This window comes from Arctopsyche grandis, chromosome 11 (genome assembly GCF_051622035.1).
Source record: "Arctopsyche grandis isolate Sample6627 chromosome 11, ASM5162203v2, whole genome shotgun sequence".
NCBI classification, from domain to species: domain Eukaryota; kingdom Metazoa; phylum Arthropoda; class Insecta; order Trichoptera; family Hydropsychidae; genus Arctopsyche; species Arctopsyche grandis.
Genome location: NC_135365.1, coordinates 25721014 through 25747389, shown reverse-complemented (window position 1 = coordinate 25747389; position 26376 = coordinate 25721014). Strand labels below are relative to the sequence as shown.

Here is a 26376-nt window from a genome sequence, read left to right as displayed (position 1 = left end):
ATAGGTTGGAAAAGTAAAGGATGGCGCAAAGCTCTAGCACATTCAGGTGCCGAAAATTTAAATTCCAATACAATCGAAGGGCTGTCAATTCTTTCCTTTAATACTCCAAAGAAATATTTGGAAGTGGCAATAATTCTTCTCGAAGATATTGAGTCAAAGCCTAGCATACCTTGTAAAAAGGCAGTGTGAAATAAATAGGAGTAATATTTATATAAAGGCATCCAAGAAACTTTTTTTGAACTCTTTCTATCAAGAGAGAGAATTTAATTTCAGTGGGACTCCAAATTACAGACCCAAACTCTAATATGCTCCGGACCAGCGAACAATAAAGCAACACCATTATACTTAGATCTTGGAAATAAGTTATATATCCTAGCAACATATCATTTCCGAACGAATTGCAACTCGACGCCGCAGTCCCGAACGATAACTTATCCTACAGTCGGGCCACGACGTGTTCTACCTTTCGGAAATAATATCGCATACCCCGAAAAACAGCAATAACGAAACGCAAAATATACAAAAATGTGCACGTTCTGTCCGTTTTTTTGTCCCCCTCTTGTCCTCATAACGAAACGTGCGTTCGTGACGCAAAGTCGAGGACGGCCTTTAACTATCTTGCATTGCGAATTGTATCGCAGAAAAGTTGCGTGTCGTGCAAATAGTAAGTATGTAAGTATACATTGCTTGTGCGAGGTCTGCGAGTGATACCAATTTGCAACGTTCTAATGCGATAATGACTGTCGAGGTCATCCCTAGTCGCCAGTTGTCAGCGGGTTTGGTTAACAGATCAACGCCGCTTGTCTCTCGAGATTGAATCGAATAAAAAATCGTAATTTCATTAGCAAGTGTTCGCTTTGACGTAACGCGCAAGTGCGTCAGCTGGTTGTGTGGGTTCTGGGACAGTCTGGTTGTGAAACTCGTGTGCTCTCCTGCTTTGTCGGCATACTTTTGGGTAGCTCGTGGAACTGATCTGGAGCGTCGTCTTGTCCCGTGATTGCTCGTGAAGAATAGTGGTGAGATAGCTCTCGGGGTGGTTATGATTTTTAACTAAATTAAGATTTTTAATGCAAAACTTCTTTATAGACGGTATTGAATCGCTTCCATCGTGACTTCAGCATCACGAAGCATTGCAACAATGAAACGTTGCACGAGACTAAGGGCGAAAACACACTTAGTGGTACGGAACGTCATATATCGAAACCTTTCCAGAGTGCGTTGTTGCTTAAAATTATTTATGAATCTCTAGTACGCAGCATACTAGAATTTTCTTCCATTATATGGAGTCCTACTCATATGACTCATTCATTGAAGATTGAGAGAATCCAAAAACGGTTTCTCAGATATCTACATATGTATATATGAAATTGTATGGTTATTATCATTGTACGTATTTTGAGACACGTATTTTGGGCATCTATTTTTGTTAATATTTAGCATTTTAGCGTTTTAGGGCATTAAAAATGTTCAAATTTAGCGTCTATTTAGTATCTATTTTTATGAAGAGTTTAATTTTAAATAATAAACAATTTCGACGAATTTTAATAAAATGTATATACATGTGTACAATTTAAAGACATCACAACAATTAAAAAATAATATATAAAAATTCAAAAATGTTTTGTAAATACAATTAAAATTTATTAAAACTCAACATGGAGCATATTTCTACAAATTCTTTTTTGAGATTCGTGCGACGATCGGTAACAATTAATTATAAGGTATTTACTAAAATACCTTTCAGCATCCACACTATTGACGGGACACCAAATAGATTTTAGAGCTGCACAACCAAATTCTTCACATTTAATTTTTGTTTGCCATCAATAATAGTAATATATCCGGCGTGGATTCACTTTTTATATTCTCTATTAATTGTCTAAAAAGTGCTGATATCCTTCCAAACATTGAGCCTCTGTTAATACATTAAACAATGGCAGGTTTCTAAAAAACAAAACTGTTTCTTTAAAATTAATATTAGATTTTGAACCTGCCACAGATGGATTGAATAGTTTACTCAATGTTCGGAGGAATAGATTTGTCTCATTTAGTCTTGAGTGCGAGTCTAGTTTTAAGACGCTTTTTTGAGCAGCCGGCAGGATACACAGCTCCAGTTTACACTAGTAGACAAAAATTTGTTTACAGTAGTACACAAAAGCAGTTGCTTGGTTTCGACAGGAAAAGCACCGTCTATGGTAAACTGCAAGCTCTGTTTTATCCAATCAAGTTCTTCACATAATAAATGGGCAAAGGGATAGGAAGACCCTTCTAAATTGTCTATTAATTTTATGCAAATTTCACTATTGTTTGTTATTTTAGCATCTATTCGCATATTTTACGAATTTAGTATCTATTCCGAATTTTAGCATCTATTAACCATTTATGGCAAAATGCCCATAATACGTGTCTCTATCTTTGGCTATATCCTAGTGCATTCCTATTAGGGGCGTTAGGCTTCAACTCATTGGAGTCTCGTCGGTTTATGTTTCTGGGAAAGAACTTTTTTAAGCTATTAAATGGGATAGTACACAATCCTCAGGTTCTTTATGAATTTAAGTTTTATGCGCCTAGTAAGTTCGGGGACCTGAGGAATCGTGATTTGTTTTCTCCTCCTGTTGCTCGCAAAAATATGTTGGTAACGTCTCCAATATCTAGAGAATTGCAACCGGGTTACATTGACTTCTTCAATGTAAACTGTGCTAAACTAGTTGAGTTTATTTTATTAGCAATATTTACTACTCTTGAAACTATGGCATATATGAATATAAGTTGAATTTTTTTTCTACTCGCCAAGATATGTCTAAAGATTCGATCGCTTGATTTTACTAAGCGATTAAATTATTTAAAATTACAAATTATATTACTAAGCGGTAAGATTGTCTAAACTTATTCTACTATGCAGTACTACTTCTTTCTGAAAGAGCATTCAGGCACAATGTGCTATCAATTTGTCTTGCTACATAGTTTTCGTCCTCTTTCGATCCCTACTATGTAATTGCCAAAAGCGTTTCGTTTAATACTTTTTAAGATGTAATTGTCGACAGACCGTATTATTCGAAAGCTTTCTCGTCCAAGTATAATGTGATAAGATATATCTATGGAAGACATCCATACATATTATAAGATATGTATGCAATAAAATTACGATGGATATCCTCGAGTATTTGTTCAAACTTGCAGGTCATGGGTTCTATTCTGCTAAGTTTGGTCACGACTAATGAAAGGATGTAGGCTTGTTTAACACGTTGAATAAACAGGTAGGTAGACATTTAATTCTATGTATCATATTATAGGAAAATGTATGTGTGCCATGTGTACAATATATGAAAATAAACACTACACAGAGACAAGTAAACATGTATTCCATGTAAATTGAGATATGGCATTTACATACATATTAGCTCGTTTTAAATATGAAAATGCTCATACTTGAATAAGCGCTCTACGGGCTGGGAAAATTGTATTCGAACGTGTAATTAGATATGTACGTAAAACATTTAATTATAAAATTCGTCTGCATAGTAATAAATTTTCTTTTATAGTGCGGGTTAAAACGTCCTATGACGCACGCAAGTAATGTATGCGTTACGTTAAGGCATTTTAATTTTCCTTTTTTTTTTCCTTTTTATTCATGTTTTTCTGTGTCTTTTATATCAAAGATGCAAGTCGACTTTGAACCAAAGCAAAATTAAAATCGAGCCACTTTAAAAATTAACCGTGTGTTTGCGCAATTTTAAACACAACTAGTGTTATGCCCATTGATAATTCAACGGTTGGTTTTGGCAAGAGATACATTGATACATGAACTACACCCGAGGCTATTGCCGCTAACAGTTTCAGCATGCACAGCCTTTGATTAGCATCGCCCTTACTCCATCCCCGCAAGTTCGCCCGGCCGTCCGTGTACGAATGAGAATTTGTATATGTCTCCGTCAGTAGTCAATGCACGATTTCCTGTACTATGTACTCTCATGACTCGCCCGACCGTCCACGTATAAATGAGCATATATGTATGTGCTATTGTCAGTGTTTATTTGCATTTGTATGAACTCCCGATGGTCACTGAAGTTGACCTATGAAACCCTTAACATGAAGCCATCACCTCTCCAACGATTGAGGGCGCAGACTTACTGAATCGTACGCGGCACATATTTTTTTTTACAGATAGTTTGGCACGCATGATTTATGCCGGGCCAAAATCACCCCCCGAGTGTTTTCGTTGAAATACAGCGTGTTGTGAAGCCAAGTGCAAAGCCTTGAAGGGTTAATAAGCTCATATAATTTAGAACATTTTGAGCTAATTAAATATAAATCAAATTAGCTAATTGAGCTAATTAAATATACATAAACATAAATCAAATTCAGATATTGGTGACATTGTGGATAGGATGGTTTTTGCCAATTTGATGGAGGAACTGTTTCAACAATGAAATCAGATAAATTGACTAACTCTGATAGGAAACGATCGACTTGGAGTCACAAATATCCAAGTCTGACCAGCAGCATTAAAGATTAGCACGGGATCGAACCCGGTAGCCTCTCGGTGCTATAAATAAATGCAACCACCAAGCCATACTGCTCTCTAAAAGACTTTTCCCTCGGAGAACGAGATGGTTATCCAACGTAGAGAACATCTGCAACCAAAAAATATATATAAAATTAATTTATCCTACCAAGATTTCACTTTGTCCCAAATAAACGACTGCCCCAACAAATCTACATTGCAATATACGCGAAACCTTCACTATCGACTCAACTTTATAATACATAATAAACCATTTTATACAACCCAACGACAACCAATTACATTTATACAATCGTCAACAACCTAAATTGATAACATCACACTAGTGACTGCATACATAGTATAGATACATACAATCGTCTAAAATTTAAATTGATCATCATCATATCGAGACGCCCACCCCACGTCACCTATAGGCACATACCTGTCCCCAATTTTTCCACCTGCCATAAACGTCAAAGCTACCACGATTGCACAAACAAAGTAAACAAAAATGAAAAAAGATAGCCCAAGGGCGTATATTCGATAAGCAGTGCACGGGGGCGTACACGTAATCCGATACAATTTCGTTCCAATCAGGGCTAAATTTATTTACGCCCACTGTTGCGAAATCTATGTAATATATCTGCCCCTCCCCTCTGTTGAATTCGCGTTATTGTTTACTGTGTATATTTTTTATCGCATTTGCGAATGCATCGCGCTTATCGTTCGATTTTCTGAGAAATGATAGTGAAATGGAAACGGACGTTTTTATATGGAATTCTTTAGAATATGTACATAAATATGTGATAAAAATTGCTTCTTTATCTGACTTGTAAATTTTTATATTGGATTATGTTTTTAAATATTTAAAAATACCAAACTGATAATGGTGTGTGAAATCGTTAGTATACAAATATGAAAATAATGCCTTTCCGTCGAAATGCTCGTAAAGATAGAGAGAAACGTTCGCAAAACTACCTATTAGCCCTCCCTCACCGAAGTGGGGTATGCAAGTGCCCCAATTTATACGTTTTTCATAATAACTAAAGCCCGGACCCTGAGGGGGCTGTATATTGTTCAAATGTTGTAAATGCATTGTTAAAGGTTTGCCGAACCTTTTTACAAAGGATATACAACAATTGAACAATAAACGGCACGCTTCCGGTCCTACCTCTAGTAATAACTATGTGGTTTTCAAAGCTATACACCCTATATTTCTTTTATTCCTAGTACGAACTGCAAGAAATTTATTTTAATACATTTTGTATGATTTAGAAAAGGTGTACATCGTAAAAAAAAATACATTTATACATTTATACGTTCCAAATTATGATTTAAAGACGGTAGCGATAATTCATGTTTTTGATTGTTCGTTTGCATATTCTTGTTGATCGATGAATCAATGCGAGAGAAAGAGACAACTATATTTTCGTAAGCTATTGTTTTCGTCGCTTTTGGCGCGTGGCTATTGAGCCATGCAGTCGCCTGTTGGCCTTACCTATGTGCGTTTGCATGTTGATGCTTGTCGTTATTTTTTAATACAAAAATACTCAAAAACATGCTATACGACTAAAACTTTTTTATGTTGATGTATAAAATGATTAATAAGAATATATTGAACCCATTTGTATTGATAAAAGCTGACCCCCGGTTCGGGACACTCGTTCGATCTCGACGCTCCGTCCTTCAAAGGTTAAAGATGTACGCAAAACGTCCCAGTCTCCGTCGGGTTAAAAATTTTTTTTTTCTATTTTATATTTGATTTATTATTATAATAAATACATTATGTAAATGGATAAATAATAATAATAACAATATTATGACCAATGTGACCTGACAGGTTGCCCCAATGCGTCTCACCAGTCTTAAATTAAGTTTTATTCGCATAAAAAGTGACGGGGACTGGCTCACTGACTGATATAACATCGCGTTTTCGGTTTCAATTCGATTTAATGATTCTTGTACGCGTTGTAACTTTCAAGCTATCCAAAGTAAATAAAAAACAATACACATATTTTACAGGAATATGTTTGATGTTTACTTTCAATGGTTTCCATTGTTCTGAGACGCGTTGATAAGTCAGTCAATGAATTGAAGTTTCCTTGGTATGGTGTGTGGTATTTTTTAAAAAAGACCGTTTTAAACATTTACCAATGACGTGAGGCGCCGTAGTGTCTTGGTAAATGAAGTTGAGTATAGATTATCCATTTTTTGCACATAAACTTGATTATTTTCGCGTTTTAGACATCTTTAATAAACTCAACTTATAAGCATAATACTTAGACCACAATCGTAGATCGTAATTTTTTTTATAACTTTACGTAGCCAACTTTGATAAGGCAATTTGTTTCCAATAAACATTATATTGTGAAATGCTTTGATACCATAAACTAAACTACAGCTAGCAAAAAATATATTTGCATATTTTATTTTATTTTACATAGATATATGTATATCAGGAAGGCTTTACAGGAAGACCCTAATGCACCTTCCTGGACAATTAATTACAAACAACGCAGAATTTTTATTACATAAATCACTGTATTTCGAGAAGCTGAAGAACACGAAATTAATTAACAATTTATTAATAAATTAAAGAATTAAAACATCTATGGATTTTTGACTTATACATATTTTTTACAAATTGTACATAATACAGAAGATTTGTGACAGCAGGTAGGATGTTTTTGTTTTGCCAATTTTTAAGGAACCGTTTCAACAATAATGAGATAAAATTGGCAAACATACATATATAAAGCTAAAAACATCCGATTTTAAGCTTACTTACTACTTAGTATATCACTCAATAGACAAAGATTACAAGCGATAAATCGCGTCAATTAAGTTCGCCGACAAATTGCGTCATATTAAATTTAACTATCAAGCGATACTTCAATTAATATAAAATAGAGATGTGTATAGTTCAGGTCAACAAAATGATCTAGTAACTTGCCTAAAATTTATTGAGAGGTACGCGGAGATTTGCACACGTAAAAAACGCTAGCACGCCTGATCTATGCTATGGCAAAAATCAATTCCTGGAGTGTTTTCAGTTATATTTTATCCTTTTATTGGCATAGGTGATCGATAGCCAGCAGCATAGCTCGGTCGTTAAGCTTCTGCCTAACACCGAGAGGCGCCGGGTTCGATCCCATGAGCTGACCTCGATTTAAAATAATTTTTCCGAGTATATCTATAGTGCTGCTGGTCAGACCTGGAGTTTGCCAATTTCTCTGATTTCATTGTTGAAATGGTTCCCGATAAAAAATTGGCTAAAAACCTTCCTACCTACTATGTCACCACTATTTGAGTATGATTAATGTACAATAAAATTGATGTACAATTCATAGATGTCTCGTTTATTTGCGAGATTTCAGTGTCTCGTAATTCAGCGACTAGTGTAATAAAAAATGCTGCATTGTTTGTAATTGGCCAGGAAGGCGCATTTGGGTTTACCTGTAAGGCCTTCCTGGTTTAAAAATTGTAATAAAAAATAAAATAACCAGCAGCGTAGATCAGTGGTTAGCATGCAATGCTTTCAATCGGAGTGGTCACGGGTTCAATCCCTGCCCGGTACTGCTGGCTGGACCTTGTGACTCGAAGTCGATCGTTTCCTATCGGAGTTTACCAATTTATCTGATTTTCATTGAAACGGTTCCAACATATTGCGAGTTTTTAGCATCTCGAAGTCGCTGATTTTTAAAAACGCAAATAAGTCGAATTTATTCATATGTGTCTTTATGATGCTCTGTAAAAATTACCCTATAATTACTTTTATAATTGGCCAGGAAGGTGCAATGCGGTTTAACTGTTAGGCCTTTCTGGTATATATGTACATGTGTGTTTAAGATACAGTGTGTTTGCGCCTTAAATCCTTTTAGAGCTGAACCACGTACGTTTTATCCCCACTCGTTGATCTTTACGCACACAATGTGCGAATGACGTCTCATTTTTCACGCGGAAAACCCCTAAGGAAAATTCGTCAATTTAGCAATTTCCATCGTGCATGATGTTCTAGATACACTTTGCCAAAAATTTGAATATACGAGAGTATATCCCAGAATAGGTGGAAAAAAAACGTTTTATGCGGGCTTTATGTATGGCCACGTTTACGAAGTTTCCTCATCGTTTCCCCTAAATTTTCACAACCCCATGCCAAAGAGTAGCTCCTACCCCATCCTCCTGCTTCTGTACCACCACTCGCAACTCCCCTTATCTTCCTGTTTGCCAAATGCAATAATTTTGAAATAGGCGTGTTTGTGAAACTGCACCGTATGATACGGCTGTTCGAGATCGATTTATATTCAATCGAGGATAACTTTTCTGTTATTTTTACGACTTTTTGGTTGTGTTTCCTTCTTTTTTTTTCTTCTTCTTCACCTACCTCGTGCTCCTGTATCTCATTTTCTTTCCCCACCCTCGAAAGGAGAGGTTTCGCTTGTTCGAGCGTGAAACTTGTACTCTTGTCTATTGTATATACCCATCCACCCCTCCCACTTTTAATGAATGTATTGTACAATATTTCGCCGACATTGTTTCTTGTTGTACATTGTATATATAATTTTTTTTTTTTTCTTTTTCGGTGAACAAATACAAAAATGTGCGTTTATTGTGGTGTTTGGTGCATTTTTTTCTTGTTTGTATTATGCGGTGTATAAAAATCATTAATATGGTGGAATAATTTCATTTTGTCTATATTTTTTTTAATTCAACGTCATGCTTTATTTTTTATTTTTGAATGTCTGTCCCAATGAAAGTCTGTCTCAATAAATTGTTTTTTTTTTAAAGGATAGACCCAATTTTCGTCCTGGTTTGTATCTCTTTTATTTTATTTTATTTTATTTTATTTTATTACATACTTGCATCATATATGCCATGAAAATAATTAAGGTAACACATATTATTTTTGTACATAAGTATTCACAATTTTTCAAACACAACAGGACATAGAAAACAATAGAGACATACATATTATACATATATGGACAATCTCTAACAACTCGAATTTGCGAGAAACTGATGGGGAGGATACCTTTTTATTGGATCCGTCACAAAAATTAAGCTAGAAAAATCGGAAAGTTCTAGCAGGAGACGGTCGATCTGTGTTTCAATAACCACCAGATAACGCCATCAGCGTATTTAGCCGGGACTTGAACCCACGACCTCTCTACTAGTATTCGATAGCTATACCAGTGCACTATGCTGTGACTTATTAAAAATATTCATATTGTCAGCGAAATATCGGTTGATCATGCGTTTTGTTAGTGATGACGGATGGATTTGAAAGTTGGACATTGAACGCCAAGTTCAATGCACTCAAAGGAGTATGGAACGCTGTATGGTAGGCATAACGACGAGAATACATGGATGAGAAGTATGACAATGGTAGTGGTTTTAGTAGAAAGAGTGAAGAGATTGAAATGGCAATAGGCGAGTCATCTAGCTAGAAGATTGTAAAAATGAATGGTACCCAAGAGAATGTAAAAAGAAGGACGCAAGGAAGATTGAAAGATGTAATTAAAAAAAATGTGTAGTGTGAGATGGATGAGAGTTGCGCAAAACAAAGACGAATGGAATGCCTTTATGGCTTTATCCAACAGTGGGTGATGAATAGTTGTCAATGATGATGATATCGGTTTACAAATTTAATTGGACGAATCGACTGAATTATTTTTGGCAATGAAATATGAAATAGTCTCAATTAGAAACAGTTAAATTTAACGAAAACGACCTTAATATTTTATAGTTTCACAGCACAGCAGCTTACGTAAACGACAGTTTCTATTCATATTATTCAGCACCTCACGGTTTCGGCACGTTCAGATAAGTTTTGACCGAGTGCGAGGCAAAATTGACTTACATATGTATGTATATGTACATACATTACAGAGCGTGACATATCGTCGTCTCAATATGTCGTTTCCGAAAATATTCATACACGCATGCGCACTTTCGTTAGTACGTTTGCACTCGCTACTATGACTATGGACAATGTACTGCTGCATAGTATGAATAGATTCTGTCGGCTATTGCTGTTACGTCTACGCCACGATAGATATGAATGTGTCCATACAAAATGTACCAAAGAACCCTTCATACTGCTGCTTACGTGCAGTACAATGCGCGGCTTATTAAACGATGCTCACCTTTATCAAGTACACGAATGCGTGCACCTGGTTTATAATAAAATAATGCGGTTGACGGAACTTATTAATATAATAAAACCGTGGAGAAGGAAAATGTACTGTATTATATGTACATATGTTATGTATATTTTAATTTTTGATCATACATATTAACTCCTTACTAATACCCGTTTAAAAATGAACTAATGCAATCTAATGTATTATTAGTCGGGTTGATTCCGGATAATCGGGACAGCAGCCTAATTGAGTGTCCCGATTAACCGAATTGAGCCATCGGCCGCTTAATTGGGCCGCACTACCAATGTCATTCAATCCCATTATAATACGTCCTTGTGGTTCGTTTACACCGGCGAACAGTCATAAATCACATTAACCAATTAAACATACAAAATTTCTCAATTGTTTTGTTTACTCGCCACCGTAAACGACCCAACATCTGACAAACTCACCGTATATTATATATTTATCTACTTAAACTTTTTATCTACTCTACTCTGCACACACACACACACACTGAATCTAATTCTAATGTCTATCAATCACTGACTCCCTCTTGTGTCTTTTTTTCTTTTTTCAGACTATTTTTTCTTCAGCAACATCACAACAACATCGAACTCTTCACGCAATCAATTCGATCGACGCATCTTCACGACTGAATAAACAATAGTGATTTATCATTTATATATACATACATACGTAATATTATTTTTGTATATATATATATAATATATAGTTTAAAAAAAATCACCAAAAAATAATATGCATGTAACACGTGTATACTAATCGAATGATACATGTACAAATTAAAAAAAAAAAAAAAGTGCCAATAATAATTTTTAAAAAAAGTGGTGTGATTAACGATCTGTATGTATATTTGTAAATATGTACGCCTAGTCAATGGTTTCACTAGTCTTCCTAGTCTTACGCGAGACTCTAACCAGAATGCAGACGTCCTCTACGTCTCCGGTTACTTAGAATCCCATAACACGTGTTGATGTGATTTGTCAAAAATAATAAAAAAAAAAAAAATGGCGACTATGGACCTCTCCAACGAGATCGTGAGGCTCAGAGCAGAGCTGGAATCTGTGACCGCGCAGAGGGACCTGCTCCTCTGCGAGGTCTCCAACCTGAGGAGGGAGCTGGAGATCAGCGAGCTGAAACAACTGCAGGACGATAGGTGGGGATGAACATTACAATATGTTGTTATTTACATAGTTGTCGACCGCTGATTTATATAACTCGGCTCGCGTGCCACTCTAAATGGAGAAAAATCGTTTGAACACTCCTTAACTTGCGCGAACACGTGACTTATGAACGGGTAACATGCTACTGTTAAATATGATTATTTTGTATATATGTATGTATATGTTATGTGTTGTGTTAGGTTTGGTATTTGCATGATTATTATATTTGCTAATCTTTCGGTGGTGGTGGTGGGGTTGGGTTAATATTTTGGGTCGAAGTTTGGTCTAGATTATACTTTCATGATAACATTTAAGGTGTGGATTTGTCGGCGGAGAAATCTGAAAATTTGTCTGTCGTAGCCTTTTCTGGTTACGAATAGAGACCCTACGAGAGACAGATCTGTCGATAAGTATCGATTTCATCCATTTATTTATAATTGTACTAGCTGAACCCGGCATGCGTTGCAATGCCACAATAACGCATGCAATTCCCGTTCCTATTTGTCGGAAAAACGCAGGTAGCGAACACATTTTAAATTATTCATTTGTTTGTTTATTTTACCCTAACAACGCAGGCCCCGACGCGAAAACATTTGAAATTATTTCGTTGCAATGCCACTCATTCCCATTTTTCCCGTTCCCGTTTTTAGGCGATTTTTTTTCACAGTAAGCTTCTCGGACATGAATACAACAAATCCTGAAAGTTCCATCGTAATCGGTTGGGTGGTTTAGGAGTCTATATATAATTGTATATCTCAATCTACCGTCTGATGAATTAAACGAAAACTTTCCTAAGTTATTATATACTAGTGGTTTTACCCGGCTTCGCTCGATATTTGTAATATAAACAGCTTAAACATGGCAAAACAATCTAATAGTAAACATTCATTTGGTTTTTTTATTAAATTTATTTTTAATCTAAAAAAAATAATATTCAACGATATCGATATCGTTGTTATAGAAACTTTGATTTGTTTTCGAAAGCTTCCACCTTAACCTTTAAACCTTACATACAAAGTCTCTTTCGAAATTATATATTAGATTAATAAAACTTGTATAATAAAAATGATGTATTGTTTGTAATTAGTCAGGCAGGCGCATTGGGCACCTGTAATGCCTTCCCGGTATAAAATGTAAAATGTAATTAATTAAACGAGAAATCAACGTGACTCGCCCGTGAGTCGCTGGCTTATAAAAAGTTAAATCGTCTGCGTTTTTACCGGGTATTTTCCATTGCCTCAAATAAAGAACTGGTTGTTTTCTATAATACATACATGGCATTGATCTTGACACGATCTTGTGAGAACATCAAAATGTTAAGTATTATATAATATTGGATTATTTTGGGAAAGATACTTTCAATGGTTTATCACCGCATACAATAGAGAACATCTTATAATCCGAATATTGACCTTGACGTTTCCACGAGCATGCATGCATACATACATATGTCAGTTCAGAGTACAATCAAAGTGATCGTACTCCAGTTAGTTTCACAACACACACAGGAAATTCAGAAATTAGAAATTAATTTACGTACCGTAGCCGTATAATTTTGAATTATTCACCGTTCCTACTTATTAAACGTTTATATATGTACCTACATTCATTTGCATATCGATTTCGACATAATTCCACGATAATAGGCACTTAAAACGACACCTTAACGATTATTAACGTCGCCTTCAGCTCATGATTCGTTATTGATTGATCTTGTCTGCTTTTGAACGAAACGCTTCACAATCGCGAGCTATTTAGGTGAGTGTTTATTCTCGTGACTCTGCGTGTGATCTTCACACTTTTAAATCGCCTAAATTTACATTTTCTTCAATGGAAATGTGCACAAGTTCATTCGATCGGAATTCGCGCAAATACAAACTCAATTAACACGTTCGGATCCGGGAAGCTTCGATTTTTATTATTTATGTGAATTTTGTTAGGCGGAAAGTAAGTCGTGTTCATAAACACCTCAAATTAACACTTAATAATATGATAAAACAACAAACCTAAGTAACGTGTCGACAAACAAATGGTTCAAATAAAATGATACGAAAGTGCGAAAAAAATTGTAGTCTATATCTATGTAAAGTCGGTACATTAAAGTTGGGTGTTGGGTGACCTTTTTTTAGTTGACTAACTTTAACTACAGTTTTTTTTAAATGAATATTCTATTCAATTAGTCCTTAAAGCTCGTAGCGTGTTTATTGATGCTCGTGAAAGTCCTATAATACGATATTCACTTGAAGGTTGTAAGTTGAATAATTGAAACTTGTTCTGGAGCTCGCTGGAGAGTATGGCTGAATTGAAGGAATTGATAATGATTTCGTGGGTCGCATGAATATTTTAGGGTGCAAATCTTGTGTAGAGCAGTTTCAAAAATTGGGTCATGTGTGTATGTAGAATCGTAAATTTCCCACACGAGACTTGCGTATATCCAAATTTTGCTAAAAACTATAAGAATATGTACTAAAAACTATCAAGAAAGTGGAATAGATGTTTCGAATTTACTAGCATTTGAACTTTAGGCCTCTTATAATGGGAAAATCTTGCTAGAAGCCATAACAATCATCAATATAGTGTGGAATAAATGTTTCGACTTCACTGAAATTTTAACCTTCGACCTTCTATTATAAAATGGAACAAATGTTAACAGAAACAATTAGAATACACAAAAATGGTCGAAAACGTTAACAATTGTTACAACTTGTAATATAATTTGATCTTAAACCGTTTAGCAGCGGATAATACGTACCAGAAACCATAAGGGCGCAGACACATAGTGTTTTCATATGTATAAAAAAAATATGCTAGCACGCCTGATCTATGCCAGGTCAAAACTCACCCCCTGGAGTGTTTTTGGTGATATTTTATGCTCGTATTGACAGTAATCGATAGAAGAAACTTGTCGAAATAATAAGATCTTATGAATTAACAATGACATAAGACAGATATAGTCTTCCCAAACATGCCGTGCCAATAATGTGTTTCTGCGTAATACTGCTCAAAAATTTAATAAATATTGACTTGTACTACCAATTGATCTATAGATATTCTAAAATTGAGAAAACATCGACAAGATTGATTTTGTCAACTTTTGTTTTCTTGTCAATTAGAATATTCAAAAATAGTCGAGAAAATTGAATAAACTTTTCGACTTTTACTAGCATTTGAACCATCGATTTTCCAAAATTGGGAAAACATTGACAAAATTAATTAGAATATTCAAAAATAGTAAAGAATATTGAATAAACTTTTTAACTTTTACTAGCATTTGAACCTTCTGTAATACTGCTCCAACATTATTAAGAAAAGGGAACAAACATATTGACTTTTGCTACGTAGAAAAATTGCCTAAATCCATTAGAATACTCAAAAATAGTCCAGAAAATGGAATAAGGCTGAAAACACACTGAAAGGCACGTGTTTTTTTTTTCAAATACGTTTGCACATGTAAATTAAACGCTAGCACGCATAATCTTTCCTGTGGCACGCAGTTGTATTAACAATGAACTGAAGGAACGCCCTTTCCAGCTGGAAGCCATGTGGACTAAAATAAACAAGTGCCACGTGCCTCTCTGTGTGTTTTCGCCCTGAATATTACGCTTAGCAATTACAACAATCGGAACATCGAGAAAATTGAATTGATTTTTGATTTTTAAATGCTTTTTATTATTACGAAATAATGTTCACAATACATCTTACATCTATTTGAATAGCTACTGATCTACTGATCATTTTCTATTTTACAATTTTAATTTAATTTTGTTAGTAATCATAGTATTATATTATTCTAATGTCAATGTACAGCATAATAGGAAAAAAAGCTTAAAAACCTTACATTTACATTAAATTTGCAATTACTGAGAAAATTGAATAAAATTTTTGACTTCTATTAGCATATGAACCTTATACTTTCTCAGCAGTGGGTATCATCACTAACGGATTATCTTATACATAAATGTAATAACTTACTATAAATCGTAATTGCTCGCTTATGTCACGGACATACAAACGATGTAAATCAACTTTTCGTATGTCTTTCGCCAACAACATTAATAAATACATGATAATCATTAAATAATATAAAAATACAATATGAACTTTCAAACAAATCAAAACGCATTCATTATCTTAAAAGCCTTTTAAACATTTTTTTTACCAACCACTCTAGCAACCAAACAACCATTCAAACAAGATGCACACATCCGGGAAACGCGTTTTTATATAGGTAAGTCGGACTTGGTCCACTTTTAGCCAGCACGGTCATAATTAATTTATAGACTATCCGATGATTGTGTGGGTGTCCGGTGCGTTTTAACGGTCACGCAGGTGAATTTACCGCTTACGGTAATGGCTCGTTTAATATATCTGCATGCATACAACTGTTAAGTCATCACCGGTTCACCTTATAACGAAATCGAGTCCCCTGTTAAAACATCTATACTCAGTACGATTTGCATAAATTAATTAAATTCTGTCGATGCGATGGATTTTTAGATGTTTTGGTTTTTTTTTTTTATTATTACTACGTCCGGCTGGTAGTGTGTTAAACGGAATATAGCCGCGGGCCAAAGTCACCGAATGCGCGTAAATGCGTGCTTGAGTTGATGATCTGTCAACGGATTGTCGAAAGTGAAAGTAAGCGGTGTAAATTGTGTGTTATTATGATATTATTTAACCCTTTGAATGCTGACCAACGCCGATAGGCGTTGTATTTTGAGCATGTACAAATTAAACAAGATTACTACTCGCTAAGCCTTTCCAGTAAGCATTGAACATGGGTCGTATAAACCGTGTCATTCATTTGTTAACGTTTATAAAGACTGGTTTACACCGGAATTTCTGAATTTATAACCATTGCAGAATTTCCCGATGGAAATCGCTAACTGCTGAGTATTTTAGATTGTGGCTTGGCATTTAGATTGTGAGCAATTACATTTTAACAACCGTGAAGAAGATGGAACTAGTTTTGGAAAAATATATTCATTAATAGACTTCTTTTGTTTATTTTATATTGTTGCAAGATATATTAGACAGTCTAAACACACCTTTACAAAACTCGAAATCCTCGGCGGTAGTTATATAGGGTTTGTTTGAATTGGCTACAATTTTTATACCTGCTTTCTATTGAATTTCTAAAAATACCATGAAACTCGAACATAGCGCATTTTGTATCATACATTTGTTTCGAATAAATTATCCCCTCCCAAAAATATATATAATCGTTACATAATGTTAACAAATAAAAATTTATTGCTTGGTTCGAAGTACCCTTGCTTGTTTATCTTGGAACGATTTCCTAGAATTTTTATTATCGAATGTTTGAATGCCGTATATTGCTTTTTTTTGTCAAAAAGCAGAAAATTTGTGCAAACATTCTTTATTTTTATTAAAAAAAAACATGCTCGTTTTCGTATATTTTTTATCGCTGTCAATAAATAGAGCCAGGGGTATGCATCACTTTTTACTTTATACATATGTATATGTGTGCATGTACTGTACGTAGTAACAGTAGATGAAGTTTTGTGATTTCGAACTCGGAATCGATCACCGATCACTTTTTCATGATCTAGAAAAACCGTTGGTCCTATCGAACTGAAACTTTAAGTATCGGTTACTGAAATGCTTATGGATACGACGTACTTTTTTTTTCAAATTTTTAAGTTGACCGGAACTGGTGCTCCTCTTATACATAGGTGTCCTTTTTTAAGTTTTTGGACTCAATTATCTCCCAAACCGCCCAAGGAATCAGACTGAATTTGGTTAGTGTAATGGAAATTATAAATTTTATACAATAATATTTTTACCTCAACCGGAAGTAGTAATTTTACTCTAGAGAATCGAGGTTTTTTATTTTTATCTCAGAAACCTTTTTGACTCTCCTATGAGGAAAAAATCCCACTTTCGGTTGATCAAATTCAATGATTTCTTATCACATTGATACAAGTATTATACTTGAATTTTCTGGTGAAGAGCACACACTTTTAGAGGGTCGAAAATAATAGTGGTCAAAAAATCAACAAGAATAAACATCAGAGCAAGAGTAAACTGCCACTTCCGGTTGATGCGTGCTCACCAAATTTTATATGTAACTTGGTATTAAGCTTAAACTTCTAGATATGAAATTTCAGTTCAATAAACCAATAAAGGTTCCTGAGAAAAACATAAAAAACCTCGATTCTCTAGAGTAAACATATTCCAGTTGAGGTAAAAATATTAGCAAATGAAATTTATAATTTCTATTACATGTATAAAAATTTCAGTCTGGTTCATTGAGCGGTTTGGGTAGATATTTGGGTAGGACACATATGAGTAGAGCCCGGAATCTGAAGGGGCTGTTTATTGTTCAAAGATTGTAAATGCATTGTTAAAGGTTTGCCGAACCTTTTTTACAAAGCTTTTACAACAATTGAACAATAGGCGGCACGTTTCCGGCCCCTTCAGATTCCGACCTCTACATATAAGGGTATACCTCTTCATATAACCTTTGCCGGTCAACTTAAAATTTTGAAAAAAATTTACGTCGTATCGTTAAGAATTTCAGTAACCGATACCTAGTTTCAGTTCAATAGGACGAATGGTGTTCAAAAAATACCCAAAATGAACAGACACATATACTAACACACACACACACACACATTTCTTTCTAGATCATGAAAACGTGATCAGTGATCGACGCCGAGTTCGAATCAGTCAAAATTCTCGCATGATCACAAAACTTCATCTAATGTTACTACGTACACAGATCAACTAAAAAGACACGTGCCGCGTGCCTCTCCGTGTGTTTCCGCCTTTAGAATCAACATTGAACAATATTTTTACTCAACCTTTTCAAACGTTAACCAAAATTGGAGACCGCGTACTTCAATCAGGCAACTTTTACCCGGTATACAAACATAAATCACGTTAAAACAAATCTTTTCGACAATTTTCCACGCCTTCACATTTATTTATTTTATACACACACCAATCAACTACCTTCAGGTCTCTCCGACCCAATTATTCAAATTGCTAATTTGTCATCCACAGCTCAAACCCACATATTATAACGAAATTAATTCGGAAAACCCACGAAACAATATCGTACATTATATTTTTCATTAATTTAACTACCTTATTATTTTTAGCTGTCCAAAAAAATATATATTAAACAAAAAAAACGCTGACTTTGACGTAGCGAAAAATACAATACAATACAAAAAATACGAGAAAAATAATTACACATACAAAATTCGCACGCTAATATCACTCATACGCCATTAGGGCAATCATAAACATTATTTACGAGGAAAATATTATTACCACATACATACATATTAAAACAAATTATAAGTTTATGACCGTATATGAATATGTAACCACTTTTAGTTAGTACATGTGCTCATTGGAAATTTAATCGACGTGTGTGCGACCGCTTTTACGTCTGGTCCGTTTGTCCAGCGTGTTCCAGCTTCCAATGTTGGAAAACTGGAACGTGAGGTTGAGAATATGAGGTTCTTTGTTCGATATCTGTAGTTAATTTTGTCGACCCCCCCCCTAAAGGCAATCGGCGATTTGGATCCGTGCCAACTGTTCTACTGCTCTTGGGGGACACCGTGGACTCTCAAAGTGTCACTAGTTTGTGTGAAAACGCTTAGATTAAAAATCTTGTATGCCCGGCGTTGCCCGGTAGACCAAAATTGGAATAAAAACTGCCATAAAAGGTCACCCTAAGGGCACAGACACCTTTTTTTGTAATACAATTTTTCACATGTAAAAAAACGCTAGCACGCATAATCTATGCAATAACACCCAGGCACAAATCCCTTTATTTTTATATTTTTATTTCATAGAACATTGCGTTTATGTTTAGCAACGAGAAGCTACCGGGTTCGATCCCGTGCTAATCTTTAATGCTGCTGGTCAGACTTGGATATTTGTGACTCCAAGTCGATCGTTTCCTATCAGAATTTACCAATTTATCTGATTTCATTGTTGAAACGGTTCCTCCATCAAATTGTCAATAACCATCCGACCTGCTTTGTCGAAAAAATCTGAATTTGATTTTTTTTATTACATTTTATACCAGGAAGGCCTTACAGGTAAACCCTGATGCGCCTTCCTGCCCAATTACAAACAATACAGCATTTTTTAATATACAAGTCGCTGAATTACGAGACATCTATGAATTGTACATAAATTTTATTGTACATTAATCATACTCAAATAGTGGTGACATATTAGGTAGGAAGGTTTTTAGCCAATTTTTAATCGGAAACCGTTTCAACAATGAAATCAGAGAAAATTCCCAAACTCTGATAGGAAACGATCGACCTGGAGTCACAAATATCCAGGTCTGACCAGCAGCACTACAGATATACTCTTTCATATTTTCAATCGAGGTCAGCTCATGGGATCGAACCCGGAGCCTCTCGGTGTTAGGCAGAAGCTTTACGACCGAGCTATGCTGCTGGCTAAATTTATGTACAATATCTAAAAAAATGTGTACAAGTTTAAATACATAAATAGATATATCTACGGATTATTTAATGAATTAATTAATTGCTTGCTTGTAATTAATTGTCTAGGAAGGCGCATTGGGGCTTACCTGTTAGGCCTTCCTGGTATATATCTATGTAAAATAAAATAAAATAAAAACACGAACACAAAGCGACGAGTGCACTTCAAACAGATAAATACAGTCAATCAATCAATACAATATATGAGCATTTTATACAATGCGAATTCATACAAACATCCACAGTGCCATCTATGGAGAAATTTTTGTAGCATTCTATAATCAAACTGGTGAACCTAAATACGCTGAATAATTTGAGATTAGCAAGAGGGATGCCAATTTTATAGGAACCGTTTCAATGGAAATCAGAAAAATTGGTAAACTCTGATAAGAAATGATCGACCTCGAGTCACAAACCAAGGTCTGGCCAGCAGCGGGACTCGAACTAGTGGGAATCGAACCCGTGACACGCATAATATGCCAACCACTAGTTCACACCGCGGTTTGACAGTGATCGATATCGATATTTGAAGAAATGTAGGAGAAACTTGTCGAAAAAAAACCCTGCGGATTATTCACCACAGGAGGCCAGGAACGCGCCCGTGTCGTTCGATTCAGTGTTAGTATATGTGCCTTAACTCTTTGCTCGCGGCAACTTTCGCTGTACTTTTTTTCAAAATCAAACAAAATCAAAATCATGATATTGAATGATGTAAATATATTAAGTATTATCGTCGATTTTGTGCTCTCAATGCAGGTACCGCTTAGCACAGTACGAATATGACAATAGCACTTTTTTGACCACCAAGTTCTGACCTTGAAAGTGCAAGACAGACATCTGTCAGCAACATCACGCACATGCTCAGAAGTCAACAACCTTTTTTCCGATAGAAAGCATTACTTATGTAGTACTAAAGTCTTCATATAAAAGCAATAAGCATCTTCTGGATACCTATACATAGTTCCGGAATGTTCTGGAAGCTGCTCCAATTTATGCAATTGTAGTTCAGGCCGCGATGTGCTAACACGATACCGTTTTTAGTTCTTTTTGCTTCTGAACAAGCATTCTTGCTGTCTGAACTGTAGTTCACACTGTGGGTATTCAGTTGGGTTTAGATATCTTTCGAACATCTACTACTTCCCCTCCGAGCACAACTTTCAATCGTCGCCTCTAATTGAAAACGATTCTCACATATCCAAACGTCTCTCTGGAAACATATGCCCCTGCTACGGACTGCTTTCTCATTTTGTTTTATTTTCCTTTGGTACTTAGTTCCTTTTATGACCTCCCCACCTCTCTCCTCTGACCGAGCAGTGCAGCTGGGTGCATCTTTTAGGACAGGCGTCCTTAACCGACGGTCAATGTCTCTCCTAAGAATCTGTTCAATAGTTTTAGTAGTTTTGCAGATGTAGATTATAATCGACATCCAATACAGAGAAACTAGCTATCCTTGAAAATTATGACTTTTAGATGAAAGCTTCTCCTCCACTCCTACGTATATCAATTGAATAAACTTCATCTATTGCTTTTCATACATTTCTTCCAGGTCTGTACTCCTGTAGATGTCCGTAGATTATACAAAAGGTCTAGGACCCCTGCTTTAGGTAGCTCAAACAGTCGAAATCGATCGAAGATGAACTCTCATCCTCTCGGAAGAACTTAATTTTGTCTCGAAATTGTTCGCATGTGCTCCACATACTACGCTTTTCACTGTACATCTGCTATTTGCCGATTTCAAACATCCAAACTTTCTACGCCGATAATCTCCAATTAGAGACTATGTACTGTGCGTTCAAATTGGTCTTCCGTGCTCTTAATTTGTTTTGCTTGATTTTTTGCCGTAGTTAAAATGAAAGGTTTCCATATTTTTACTCCTGAACGTTGCGTTGGTCTCCGTTGTTGCGCACAAAAATCACAAATGTCCCAGGCGGAGATGCTGTGTAAATACTTGTGCTTTAAATTTAGGACGGGCATTTGTTTACTTTCGTATCTCTCGCTGGGCGATGTAAATGGGTTCACTCACTCGTTGAATTACTTGTAAAAGTAAAAACATTCGGAATCTTGGATCAAAAGCTCATTTGGGTGTGTTTCTGTCTAAACAGAATATGCCCTACCGAGAATCGTTACAAGTTGCAGACTATAATAAGCAGAGATCGGCGGACAAGTTGATTTTGCCCACAAAAAATGGTCCACTATTTTGAATTACTATTGTAGTACAAAGCAGGAGGGCAAAAAAAAATTCGGATGTGACGAACTCATGACTTTATCTATGTATTTGAGGAATATAAGAAGGTCACATTCACACAGACAGGCTATGAGAGCATTTTCGATACAAATTGAGCGCAAATGTAGGGAAACTTTCACAAGACACTTCCGGTTGTCGGATTTTGTTCAAAAAATTTTTTATTACTTAAAATCACTATGAATATACAAAATAAATATCAAGAAGATTAAAATAATTTAAAAGGTCGAAATAAAATAATCAAATATTGTTTTAAAAATAAATTACCACTTCCGGTTTACGAATTCTGACTAAAACCTTTTCAAAGCTAAGTTAGTACATAAATAATAGAAATATAAATTTTCAGCTTAATACGTTTAGGGGTATGGAAACAGTCGTGTTCACAACATTTTTGACCTTTCTAAGAGGAAAAATTCCACTTCCGGTTTATTAAATTTATTGATGTTTTTTTTATCTTCATCATATTAATATAATAATTATACTTGATTTTTTTCGTGAACTGTACACATGTTTAAGGGGTCGAAAAAAATAGTGAAAGAAAAATCGAATAAGAGTAAACTGCCACTTCTGATTGACGGATGCGTACCAAATTTTATACATAACTTGGTATTAAGCTTAAACTTCTAGATATGAAATTTCAGTTCAATAAACCAAAGAGTTTCTGAGTAAAACATAAAAAACATCGATTCTCTAGAGTAAAAGTACCACTTCCGGTTTAGGAAAAAATATTTAAAAAATATAGGGGTATAAAATTTGTAATTTATATTACATGTAAAAAAAATTCAGTCCGATTTGATTAGCGGTTTGGGAGATAATTGAATTCAAAACTTAAAAAAAAGAGGACACCTACATATAAGGGGAGTTACCATTACCGGTCAACTTAATAATTTGAAAAAAAAATTACAACGTATCGATAAGAATTTCAGTAACCGATACTAAGTTTCAGTTCGATAGGACTAACGGTGTTCAGAAAATCCCCAAAATACCTGTACAGACACACACATTTTTTCTAGATCATGAAAACATGACCAGTGATCGATTCCTAGTTCAAATCAGTCAAAATCTCAAGTTCGAATTTTCGCATGATACCAAAACTTCATATATTATTACTACCTACATAGATAAAGTAAAAAGATCTCTGGTAATAAGAAAGCAATTGAATGAATATATCAAAACCATATGCTACCTAAACTAAGACTATTTTGCAATTTTGCTCATATGTAATTCTGCAAAGGTAATCATAATCTAGTTCAACACAAACACGAGTAATATATACAATGTATAGCAACCAAGTATGTAGTGACAACACAGATGTGCATTATATATAGAACTATTATACATATGTTCTGTTTTTTATAACTAGTCATTTGTATGTTCACAAGAAATATGTCAAGAGCAATAAATCCCCGACTACTTGACATGTCTTATATGAAACCGACTGATTTCAATGGGTTTGATGCGACATGTAGCACATTTACGGTAAAATAGCTACTACTTTAGTATTTATACACTAAAGTTTTAAAGTTTTCGATTTTGTATGTGTCAAATAGTGAAATAAGCTCTTATTCGCTTACCGTTGCTTCCTTTGTGAGCTAAAAAGGAAAGGGCATTAGGGTGGGTGGAGGATCCAAGTAAAAGGCCAACAGTCGTTTCACAGCATTTATTGATGTCTAAGGAGATACACGCACTGCCAGTGCTCAGTCCAGAATGACCTGATATCGCCTACGTACCGCCTTATAAGGGGTAGATCTCTCATGACGTCTAATCTGTTTACCTACTGTATAGTCACGTATTCGGATATGTATTCCCACGGTATGAGAAGTGCAATCATTGTTTAGCTTATCTCCACTTAGCCTGTCGCTAATCCTTGAAACCACTTATACCAGTCGCACGGTATGCACTTAGTTAATCCGTTAACAGATATCCGTTACAGATAATCCTTGAACGGTCACACAGTCTCTGGAATTCTATTCGCTTAATCCGCGGCGTACGCAACAGTATGTATGTAAGTATTTTTGGTTGGTAACTTCGTTAACAAAACAAAGTTTCAATGACGACAATTCAATTGGTTGTGTATTATATTTTTTTCAATTCAAATAAATTTAATAAAAAAACAAATGAATATTTACTATTAGATTCGCGGTAAAAGTCGGAATTCTCGACAGGACGGAAACCGCTAGGTAGGAAGGGAGGATGCGGTGCATTCGCTCTAAAATCGCCAGACAAATTGAACGGCAGATTAACGGACGGCTGCTTTAAATGCAATTCTCGTCTTCTCGAATGATAGATTGCACATCAGATGACCGGTAACCTTTCGTTGTGCACAGATGCAATTATTAAAATTGAGTTGGATCTTTTCCGACCTAGCGGTCTCCGCCCCTGTCGAGAATTCCGACTTTTACCAGATTCGCCATGTTTACGCCTTTTTATTACAAATACTGAGCGAAGCCGGGTAAAATAACTAGTAGGTTATATAATGAATGTTAAAATGTTTATATTATAATATGTTTTGAACACATTACCTTTATTCGTAATACCTAGCAAACATTAACGCATTATTGAATTCTAAAGCATTCGTAAAAAGATCAGAGCTGTCAAACTCAACTGTTATATTGCAACTGGCGCACATTGTTTAAAGTGTACTTGCGCTTGTAGAGATATAATTTACTAGTTGAATTGCATTCGAATATGAATGACCTTAAGCTAGGGTTGCCAACAGGTCTCTTTTTAAGAGAACATGTTTTCTTTTTTTTATTACATACCTCCTTTACGTTTCACTTACGATTACAATTCAGGAAAAAGTTTGCCTCTTATCCGATCGTTTTCATACTTTGCCAAATTGCTCATTTTGGTCATCAATATAAGTAAATGGATCCTCCGCCATTACGATAGAGATAAAATATCGTTTAAGAAGCTTTTCAAATCTGCCCGACGAGATAATCGGTGACGTTTACCGTTGACGTTTGTTTATTAGTTTTAAACATAGATGTTTATTAGTTTTAAACATAGATGTTTATTAGTTTTAAACATAGTAAGAAAAAATTTTGGTGTTTTTATTCACAATAATAATTTAGTATACAAATTATAGAAGAGGTACATATGTTTTTAAAAAACTTTTTTTATATTATTATACCCATATTGTCGAAATTTAACTAAAACATTGTGTATATATACACACAAATATTGATATTTGAAGAATATTTGAATATAAAATTAGATTAATAAATAAAAAAAAAATTAATTTAAAAATAAATTGTAATATTTGTATATATATACACACAATGTTTTAGTTAAATTTCTAGATATTACAATTTATTTTTAAATTAATTTTTTATTTATTTATTAATCTAATTTTATATTCAAATATTCTTCAAATATCAATATTTGTGTATATATATACACAATGTTTTAGTTAAATTTCTAGATCTTTATTAAAATTTAATATTAAGTTTTAAATAAAATAATTTAAAATCATTTATGACGTTTACCGTTTACCATTGGTGACGTTTACCGTTGACGTTTGTTTATTAGTTTTAAACATAGATGTTTATTAGTTTTAAACATAGTAAGAAAAAATTTTGGTGTTTTTATTCACAACAATAATTTAGTATACAAATTATAGAAGAGGTACATATGTTTTTAAAAAACTTTTTTTATATTATTATACCCATATTGTCCAATTTTCAAATTTTCACAATAATTTCACACAGTGCGTACTATATTCTCTCTCACAAGATATGACGTGACTGGAGAGGCTTTTGAAATACCTGGTCAAAATGCCAATGTTGAAAGAATATTA

General features: G+C 34.7%; 1 protein-coding gene across 3 annotated transcripts in view; it reads left to right on the top strand.

Annotated features, from left to right (window-relative positions):
- Positions 1-26376, top strand: part of siz (Brefeldin-resistant Arf-GEF family protein schizo) — a 107541-nt gene that overhangs the window by 65394 nt on the left and 15771 nt on the right. Inside the window, exon 1 of one of the 3 annotated variants that reach the window (XM_077440820.1) lies at positions 11502-11830. The exons of 1 other annotated variant lie outside the window; for it this stretch is intronic. In XM_077440820.1, the coding sequence (XP_077296946.1) occupies positions 11682-11830 (149 nt within the window). In that variant the 5' untranslated portion in view covers positions 11502-11681. Of the gene's footprint in view, positions 1-11501; positions 11831-26376 lie in introns of those variants that run through there. One more of the 3 variants, XM_077440819.1, reaches the window with a different exon arrangement.